The sequence below is a fragment of the Gekko japonicus genome, unplaced genomic scaffold (genome assembly GCF_001447785.1).
Source record: "Gekko japonicus isolate JY-2015 unplaced genomic scaffold, Gekko_japonicus_V1.1 scaffold2519, whole genome shotgun sequence".
NCBI classification, from domain to species: domain Eukaryota; kingdom Metazoa; phylum Chordata; class Lepidosauria; order Squamata; family Gekkonidae; genus Gekko; species Gekko japonicus.
The window spans coordinates 240,768-251,242 of record NW_015164271.1 but is presented as its reverse complement, the minus strand read 5'-3'; the positions used below and the strand labels follow the sequence as shown (position 1 = coordinate 251,242).

The 10,475-nt window shown below is 47.0% G+C and overlaps 1 protein-coding gene and 1 non-coding gene across 2 annotated transcripts in view; one reads left to right on the top strand and one right to left on the bottom strand.

Moving 5' to 3' along the window:
- Positions 1–10,475, top strand: part of LOC107108323 (putative cation exchanger C521.04c) — a gene marked incomplete at its 5' end in the record, with an annotated part of 52,559 nt that overhangs the window by 5,037 nt on the left and 37,047 nt on the right. Inside the window, 2 exons of the mRNA XM_015408744.1 lie at positions 4,659–4,844; positions 6,872–6,974. Of these exons, the coding sequence (XP_015264230.1) occupies positions 4,659–4,844; positions 6,872–6,974 (289 nt within the window). The remainder of the gene's footprint in view (positions 1–4,658; positions 4,845–6,871; positions 6,975–10,475) is intronic.
- Positions 9,808–9,879, bottom strand: TRNAP-AGG. The gene has a single exon. It is a non-coding gene; the product is annotated as a tRNA-Pro (tRNA).

Below are 10,475 nucleotides of genomic sequence, written 5' to 3'. Positions count from 1 at the left end.
ATATGTATGGGAGCAAATTTCGATTATGAACTTGAAGTTATGGACTGATTGATGGATGATTAATTTAGGAACCAATGTGTGGTAAGAAAGAAATTAATATAATATCAGAATGAAGGCCACACATGAATTATTGGCTGGTGATTGAACTGTTAAATGCTGAATGCTAAATTGTAAGTGTAAAATATAATAAAACCAAAGGCCCTAAATGACAATAAGAGTATATGACCATTTAACATGTGACTCTTAAATTTAGAAAGGCCAGGCACAGCATGGGCTGACTATAATAAACTTATTAATGTGGGTTTTTGTGTATAAATTGCTTCTAGTAAACACTTTCTAATACTTTTCTAAATTAATGGTAGGAGGGTGAGAATAATTAATTGAAATCTTTGTTAGTGATAGGAATGTCTGGCAGAATGAATTGAGTAACCCAGGTTGAAAGAAAAAGATATAGAGGTAATTTTAGCAAGGGGAAATATCATTTGATGCATTTAAGAACTGCATTTGAGTACGGAAATAATGTAGACACTATGTAAATTACCAATCAACTTGTGCAACATGGAAAGATATGAGACGATAGGAGGGATGCTGGTGGGTGGAGGGTATCTTTGTGTATATATGTGATATGTCTGTTTGTATTTTATTAATGTTGAAAACTCAATAAAAATTATTAAAAAAATAAAAATAAATAAAAAGTAGTTTTTTAATCCATTCCCCAATTTCAGGGACTTTGTCTTGTTTCCAACATTGAGCATATGTCATTCTGGCAGTTGTGATCATATACCACATCAATCTCCTTTTTGCCATATTGACTTCTTCCATTTTAAGTCCCAAAAGTAGTATTTCTGGTTCACAGGGGAGGAAGTTTCATGAGTCACTGCTCACTTCTTCAGATATAGCTAGAATGTGAGTCCATCTGCCCTATATATTGGAAAGTGACTTCAGATGCCAAATGACATTAGCAGGCGAATGACAAGCCAGCTTTTGGAGCTAAAGTCATTGCAGGATGCAGTCTCCGAACAAGGTCCTTTTCTCTAGCAGCCTATGGTTTCCCTCTTCCTTTAGATTCACCCAGCACCATAATTTTGTCTATACAGATCTTGCAAAGGGGCAGATGTGTTGTAGCAGGTTTTTTTTTTAATTCTGTTGCCTTTTCCTTAATTTCTCATTTCTGTTTTCCAAATGACAATAGCAGGTGTGATTTGCAGTGGGGTAGTAGGCATGGAGAAATCAGCATTGGTAAGGAGACAGGACATCCATTTGTTGGCAGTGCTGTAGCTTTGATCATCTTGCATTGAGCGGGGGAGGGTACATAAGAACATAAGAACATAAGAGACGCCAATGTTGGATCAGGCCAAAGGCCCATCCAGTCCAACACTCTGTGTCACACAGTGGCCAGAAATACCAGTGCCATCAGGAGGTCCACCAGTGGGGCCAGGACATTAGAAGCCCTCCCACTGTTGACCCCCCCCCACCAAGCACCAAGAAGACAGAGCATCACTTGCCCCAGAGCCCCTAGCTATACCTTGTGGCTAATAGCCACTGATGGACCTCTGCTCCATATGCTTATCTAATTCCCTTTTGAAGCCGTCCATGCTTGTAGCACCCACCACTTCCTGTGGCAGTGAATTCCATGTGTTAATCACTCTTTGGGTGAAGAAGTACTTCCTTTTATCCGTTCTAACCCGACCGCTCTGCAGTTTCATGGAGTGCCCACGAGTTCTTGTATTGTGAGAAAGGGAGAAAAGTACCTCTTTCTTTACCTGCTCTTTCCCATGCATAATCTTATAAACCTCGATCATGTCACCCCTCAGTCGTCTTTTCTCCAAGCTAAAGAGCCCTAAGCGCTTTAACCTTTCCTCATAGGGAAAGTGTTCCAACCCTTTTATCATTCGAGTTGCCCTTTTCTGCACTTTTTCCAAAGCTATAATATCCTTTTTAAGGTGTGGTGACCAGAACTGCACACAGTATTCCAAATGAGGTCTCACCATTGATTTATATAGGGGCATTATTATATTGGCTGATCTGTTTTCAATACCCTTCCTAATAATCCCCAGCATAGCATTGGCCTTCTTTATTGCAGTCACACACTGTCTCGACATTTTCAGTGAGTTATCCACTACAACTCCAAGATCTCTCTCTTGCTCAGTCTCTGCCAGTTCAGACCCCATCAATGTGTATTTATATTTAGGATTTTTGGCTCCAATGTGCATCACCTTGCACTTGGCCACATTGAACCCCATTTGCCATGTTGACGCCCACTCGCCCATCCTTGACAGATCCCCTTGGAGTGCCTCACAATCCTCACTGGTTTTCACCACCCTGAACAACTTCGTATCATCCGCAAATTTAGCCACTTCACTGCTTACTCCCATCTCCAAATCATTAATGAACAAGTTAAAAAGCAGTGGACCAAGTACTGATCCCTGCGGTACCCCACTGCTTACCACCCTCCACTGAGAAAATTGCCCACCTACACTCACTCTCTGTTTTCTATGAACTAGCCAGTTTTTGATCCATAAAAGGACTTGTCCTTCTATCCCATGATTTTTGAGCTTACTTAGGAGCCTTTGATGAGGAACTTTATCAAAAGCTTTCTGGAAGTCAAGGTAAATAATATCTATTGGATCCCCCTTGTCCACATGTTTGTTCACCCCCTCAAAGAACACTAACAGGTTAGTGAGACAAGATCTTCCCTTACAGAAACCGTGCTGAGTCTGCCTCAATAGGTTTTGTTCATCTATGTGCTTTAAAAAGGGTTCCAGAGGAGATCCGGGAAATTATAGGCCAGGCAGTCTGACATCAATACTGGGTAAGTTGGTGGAAAATGTTATTAAGGAAAGACTTAGTAGGCACAGTAAGCTCAATTGTCATGGAATAAAAGGACAAGTCCTCTTGTGGATCAAAAACTAACTACTTAAAAGGAAACAGAGAGTGAGTATAAATGGGCAATTTTCTCAGTGGAGGGTGGTAAGCAGGAGGGTACCGCAGGGATCAGTACTGGGCCCGATGCTTTTTAACTTGTTCATTAATAATTTGGAGTTAGGAGTAAGCAGTGAAGTGGCTAAATTTGTGGATGACATGAAATTGTTCAGGGTGGTGAAAACCAGGGAGGATTGTGAGGCATTCCAAAGGGATCTGTCAAGGATGGGCGAGTAGGCATCAGTGTGGCAAATGGGGTTCGATGTGGCCAAGTGCAAGGTGATGCCCATTGGAGCCAAAAATCCTAAATATAAATACACGTTGATGGGGTCTGAACTGGCAGAGACTGACCAAGAGAGAGATCTTGGAGTCGTAGTAGAAAACTCAATGAAAATGTCGAGACAGTGTGTGACTGCAATAAAAAAGGCCAACGCTATGCTGGGGATGATTAGGAAGGGAACTGAAAACAAATCAGCCAGTATCATAATGCCCCGGTATAAATCGATGTTCGCAGATCGTAAAACCTTCCGGGGCTCATAGACGGAGAGGCGGTCTCGCAGATACTGACTTTTTTTTAGTATTTATTTATAAGTTTATTATCGAAAGCTGTAAAACTATTAAGATTTTATTATTTATTTATTTATTTATTTATTTCACTTTTACCCCGCCCTCCCCGGTAGGCAGGCTAAGGGCGGCTTCCAGGAGCTGACAAGCAGTATACATTCACAATAAAATATAAAACATCAGTTAAAACATAACCAGTCAATATAAAACATTCATTAGATGGTGATAAAACTAAAGTGCAATTTAGGGACACATTCGGCGGTACTGCCACATTAGCTCGTATGGGATCAGAGTTCGCCACAGGGCGCTGCTGGTAAAACGTCGCTCCTATCGGAACGCCTGCCCGAAAAGTTCTGTTTTCACGGCCCTGCAGAACTGTGACAAGTCCTGCAGGGCCCTGATCTCGGCAGGGAGCTCGTTCCAGTAGGACAGAGCTGCAGACGAAAAAGCCCTCGTCCTGGTTGCCATCAACCTGACTTTCTTAGGGCCAGGGAGGTCCAGGCGGTTTTGGGATCCTGATCGCAGTGCTCTCTGGGGAACATACGGGGAAAGGCGGTCTCTCAGGTAGACCTCCTTCAAGATCGACCTCCTTCAAAGAAAACATCTTTAAAATGTTTTATAGGTGGCACTGGTCACCAGATAGAGTATCCAAATGTTATAAAGATGCTTCGCAAAACGGTTGGAGATGCAAAACTAATATAGGTACATTTTTTCATGTGTGGTGGAGGTGTGAGAAGATATCAGACAGCTAATAATAGAGATAATGGATATACATTTACAACTGTTACCGGAAATATATCTTTTGAACATTATACCAGATTGTTATGGGCACTCTGATGTATACTTGTTGACATATATACTTACTGCAGCTAGAATTCTTGTAGCTAAATGTTGGAAATCCGAGAAATTACCCTCTAGAGATGATTTGGTAGGAAAATTATAGGAAACTGCGGAAACGGACAAGCAATTTTATACGTCAAAGAAAAGATGATAAGATTTTCCAAAAAAGATGGTCCAGAGTTTATAAATGGTATGAAAATAATGTTTAATACCAACTCCAAGGATTGGAATACAGCATGTATTATCGCAGATACTGACCTTGATGTGCTGAGGGTCTGATTCTGTACAAGGCACGCGTCACGTCCGCTGACTGCCATCCTCTCTTCCTCCAGCGGCGTCTCAGCACCTACGTCTGGCTTTTCTTGGGTTACCCCGTCCTCTGCTTGGCCCACGGGTTGGTGTGCTGCATCTCCTGGGTTTTGGTCTTCATCATCCCGGTGTCCAAGATGAACGCCCGCATGATCACCAAGGTCTTGCTGATGCCCCCGGAGCGTGTTCTCGTGCAGCGTCTGAGGAAGGTAATAATAATAAAATAATAATAATAACCTTTCAATTTATTAATTGCTCAATCCTGCAGAGCTTGCTGGCTCTGAGCGATTTACAGTTACTCATTCACGCGGGACTAACAATGATTTATGGGGGTAAGGGAGGACAACATATATCTTTCAAATCACACACACATTCACAGTCGGCGAGGGTTTGTCCAGCTGCACTGTCAGATGTGTTCTGTCGGCATATTCACTTCGGCTTGGCTAGATGACGTCAGCTTCTCCAGGTCTTGCAGCACCGCACTGCCACCGCCTGGCCGGAACGGCCCATTACAGGCTTCTCGGAGTCGAAGAGATTTTTTCTTAGGCTTTCAATCTCGCGAGCTGAGCATTCCGGTCGCCGGCTAACACCTCCCCCACCGGGGGGGGTCTTTGGTGTGCCCACCCTCTCTAAGGAGTGGTACCCATTTTATCTACTCGCTGAAGCTTTTGAACTGCTGGGTGGACGGCGAGCTAGGGACAAGGCTGGTAGCTCACACCAACACGGGGTTAGAACTGACAGCCGTCCTGTTCAGCTCAGATGTTACTAACCAGAGGATAAATCCTCTGTGCCACCGCTCCCCTAAGGAAGGTAAGGAAGTCGGCGCAGGTCGGGGGGGTTTCCTTGCCCCCAAGCACAGTCCATCGATCCACCTCTGCCTCGTTTTGGACACCACATTGTACAAGTGTTTGGCCAAGTGTGGCGATCAAGTACCCTTCGATGAAGTTGGTGCAGGGTTGCATCCACCTGCAACTGTTTTGCGTTATTAAAAAAACGCTTTATAAAACTATGCACAGGGTAGAGAAAGTGGACACAGAAGCCTTTTCCTGTCTCTCCTAAAATACTGGAATTCGACAGCGTCCAGTGAAGCTGTTGGGGCAGTAGATACAGGAAGGACGAAAGGAAATACTTCTTTGCACAGACAGTGATTAAAATTGTAACGTGCTGCTAGCGGGTGTGGTGATGGCCACAGGCATAGACGGCTTTAAAAGAGGATTAGAGAGGTTCATGGAGGAGAGGTCTGTCAGTGGCTACTAGCCATGGTGACTAAAGGGAATGTCCACATTCAGAGGCAGTCAACCACTGAATCCCAGAGCCAGGAGGCAACATCCGGGGAAAGTCTTGGCCTCTCTGCCCTGTTGTTGGCCCTCCAGAGGAACTGGTTGGCCACCATGTGAGACAGGATGCTGGACTGGATGGACCACTGGTCTGACCCAGCAGGGCTCTTCTGATGTTCTTAGGAAGGCCTCAGCCTCTCTGCCCTGTTGCTGGCCCTCCAGAGGAACTGGTTGGCCACCATGTGAGACAGGATGCTGGACTGGATGGACCACTGGTCTGACCCAGCAGGGCTCTTCTGATGTTCTTAGGAAGGCCTCAGCCTCTCTGCCCTGTTGCTGGCCCTCCAGAGGAACTGGTTGGCCACCATGTGAGACAGGATGCTGGACTGGATGGACCACTGGTCTGACCCAGCAGGGCTCTTCTGATGTTCTTAGGAAGGCCTCAGCCTCTCTGCCCTGTTGCTGGCCCTCCAGAGGAACTGGTTGGCCACCATGTGAGACAGGATGCTGGACTGGATGGACCACTGGTCTGACCCAGCAGGGCTCTTCTGATGTTCTTAGGAAGGCCTCAGCCTCTCTGCCCTGTTGCTGGCCCTCCAGAGGAACTGGTTGGCCACCATGTGAGACAGGATGCTGGACTGGATGGACCACTGGTCTGACCCAGCAGGGCTCTTCTGATGTTCTTAGGAAGGCCTCAGCCTCTCTGCCCTGTTGCTGGCCCTCCAGAGGAACTGGTTGGCCCCTGTGTGAGACAGGATTCTGGACGGGATGGACCCTCACTGGCCTGACCCAGCAGGGCTCTTTGTATCTTCTAAAGCAGACCTGAGGAATGTAGCATCTCTTCTGGAGGCAAGTTTCCAACCAGTTGGAATGGAGGTGCTGCTCTTAGCTGTGGAGTTTGGTGACTGTCCAGTTTGTTTTTTTTCCTCCCTCCCCCTCCACTCCCCAACTCCCGGCAGACGGAGGTGCCCCTGGATGCCGACGTGATTCTCTGCTGTTACCGTGCGTTTAACCCTTACTATTACAAATACGCCGTCGAAGGGATCAATGTCTTTGCTGTCAGTATCCTTTTTTTTTCGGTTCTGCGTTTTGGGTAAAGGTAAAGGTTTCCCTTGCTCGAAAGCCAGTCAAGTCCGACTCTAGGGTTGCGGTGCTCATCTCCGTTTCCAAGCCGAAGAGCCAGCGCTGTCCGAAGACGTTTCCGTGGTCATGTGGCCGGTATGACTAGACACCAAGGCGCACGGAACGCTGTTACCTTCCCACTGAAGCGGTACCTATTTATCAACCTGCAATTTCTTGCTTTCGAACTGCTAGGATGGCAGGAGCTGGGACTGGAGATGGGAGCTCACTCCGTCATGCGGTACTCGGGTCTCGAACTGCTGAACTACTGACCTTCCGGTCTGCAGCTCAGCGTCTTAACCTCTGAGCCACTGCAACCCCTACATCTGTTATATACAGTGTCATATATTTTTCCATAAATCCCCTGGAGACGCCCTAGAATCACAACTAATCTCCAGATGACAGAGATCAGTTCCTCTGGAGAAAACCGGTGCTTTGGAGGGGTGGACTGTATGGTATTACACCACACTGAGTTCTCTCCCTTCCCCAATTCCTATCCTCCCCAAGCACCTCCCCTCAAAATCTCCAGGAATTTCCCAGCTCAGTTGGCCCCCTAGACCCAGTGTAGTGCAGTGGCTAAGAGTGTCCAACTACGACATGGGAGACCCAGGTTCGAATCCTGACGTGTGCTGTGGAAGCTGGCTGGGTTTCGGTGTAGTGGTTAAGTGCGCGGACTCTAGTTTGGGAGAACCGGGTTTGATTTCCCACTCCTCCACTCGCAGCTGCTGGATGACCTTGGGCAAGCCATAGTTCTGTCAGAGCTGGTTCTTGAAAAAAAGCCATTTCTGTCAGAGCTCTCTCAGCCCCACCGACCTCACAGGGTGTCTGTTGTGTGGAGGGGAGGGGAAAGGAGTTTGTAAGCCGCTCTGAGACTCCGAGTGAAAGGCGGGGTCTAAATCCAATCTCTTCTTCTTCTTCTTCTCTTGGGCCAGCCACATTCTCTCAGCCTTACCTACCTTGCAGGGTTGTTGGGAGGACAAAAATGGAGGTGAGGAGACTTTTTGGGGAGAAAGGCGGGACACCAACGAAGGAATGGATTAAATAATAAAATATTCCCCAGCAGCAGCCTCTGGGTGCCAGACTGCGAGCCTCTGTAGACCTTGAGTAAAGGAGAATTCGTTTGCAAAACTTCTACGCTTCCCGCAGAGTCCTTTTACATGTCTGTCCTGCAGAGGGTTGTTGTTGTTCAGTCGCACAGTTGAGTCCGACTCTTCGCGACCCCATGGACAAGATCTCGCCAGGCCCTCCTGTTTTCCGCCGTCCTCTGAAGTTTGCTCAATTTCATGTTCGTTGCATCTGTGACACTGTCTAACCATCTCACCCTTTGCCGTCCCCGTCTTCTTTGACCTTCAGTCTTTCCCAGCATCAGGGTCTTCTCCAGTGAGTGCTCCCTTCTCATTTCGTGGCCAAAGTATTTGAGCTTCAGTTTCAGTCTCTGGCCTTCCAGGGAACAGTCAGGGTTGATTTCTTTTAGCACTGACTGATTTGATCTCCTTGCAGTCCAAGGGACTCTCAAGAGTCTTCTCCAGCACCATAGTTCAAAAGAATCTATTCTTCGGCGCTCGGCCTTCCTTATAGTCCAACTCTCGCAGCCATACATGACTACTGGGAATACCATTGCTTACCTAAAAAGGTAAGCCGAACTGAGCAGAGGGCCAACAATTAAGACTTAACATAAATACATGTATTTTTATATATTATATATTTGTAAAGGATTAAAAAACATATAGGGGCCCAAGTACACCTCATATAAAAATTCCAAAATCATATGTACAGACAAGAGCCAATGGACTTGACCTGTTGCGTTTCGGCCTGTTTCGGCCTCCTTCAGAGGTCGAACACAACGAGGAACAAATTGGCTTGCACCATAATACATAATCAATGCTCCCTCTAAGCTGTGGCGTCTTGTGAGCAACAATTCTACTCTGTGAGCTGCCAGCATTAAAGTTGTGAGTGCGTGCTTTGGCTACTGCATAAATCGGTTTGCTGCGGAGCCATCCCTTCCTGAGCGAAGTCAAAAATGTGTGAGCCGGAGGCTAAAAAACTTTGAGCTGGCTCACACTAACTCAGCTTAGAGGGAACACTGTACATAATACAGTACAATTATGCAGCATGGATACAAAATGGCCCTTGTGTGTGTATATATATGATTTTGGAGTTTGTATATGAGGTGTAATTGGAACCCTGTATGCGGTGGCTCAAGTGGTTAAGACGCTGCACTGCAGGCTGTGGAAGGTCGGTAGTTCGGCAGTTCGAGACCCGAGTGTGCCGCATGACAGAGTGAGCTCCCGTCTCTAGTTCCAGCTCCTGCCAACCTAGCAGTTCGAAAGCAAGAAATTGCAAGTCGATAAATAGGGACCACTTCGGTGGGAAGGTGACAGCGTTCCGTGCGCCGTGGTGTTTAGTCATGCCGGCCACATGACCACGGAAATGTCTTCAGACAGCGCTGGCTCTTCGGCTTTGAAACGGAGATGAGCACCGCAACCCTAGAGTCGGACTCGACTGGCTTTCGAGCAAGGGAACCTTTCCCTTTACCTTTAATTCTTTACAGATAAAGACATGCATTTTTATATATTATATTAAGTTTTGTTTGGCCTGTGCTCAGTCTGGCTTACCTTTTCAGGCTCTTGAGCCTAGGTTTCAGGGTTTAAGTTTGTTTCCCTTTTTGATTCACAGTCTGTCCTGCAGAGGGAAACAGGTTGGCTTGGTTTAGAAACTAGATGTGGGGATGAAATTGTATTCCCCCACACACACACTCATTTGGGACAAAAAAGCAGGGCTCGTCCGGGATTTGAACCCGGGACCTCTCGCACCCTAAGCGAGAATCATACCCCTAGACCAACGAGCCAGCTGTTGCAAAGGCCTCCCAGATGTTCTCTTCAGGCAGACCGGTAATTGCCGGCTTGCATGACAGGGTTGTGCTCCTGGCAGGCAAAGAGGAGGAGGAGGAGGAGGGTTGTTTCTCCAGCCCGGGGGGGGGGGGGCTTCGCAGAGCTCTTAACCCTTTCCTTGCTCAGATGGCAGTGATCCTTCCAAGGCCAAAAAACGGATTTTCATGCCAGGTCTGGAGAAGAGCTCTTCCAAGCTGGGAAGAGAGCCAGCCGGGTGGGGTGGTGGGGGGAGAGAAGCCAATTCAAGGAGCAGCTCACCCGGCAGATTTTTGGAACCGCCGGGTGTGGAGCCCACAGAAAAGCAAGCCTGCCTCGTTTCCGTGGACGTGGATGAGAAAAGAGCACACGTTTAATTGCCTGCCGCCCTGCACTTGAGCACGCTTACTGGGGAGCAAGACCCACTGAACTCGGGGCAGTTTTTTTTTTTTCCTGGGTAAAGAGACCTGAAATTGAGCTGCAACTCTAAGGACAATTACTAGCAGTTTTAGGGATGCCAACTTTCACCACTCCTCTCTGCAGCTGTGCCTTGAATAAGGAAGGTCCTGCTGCACGG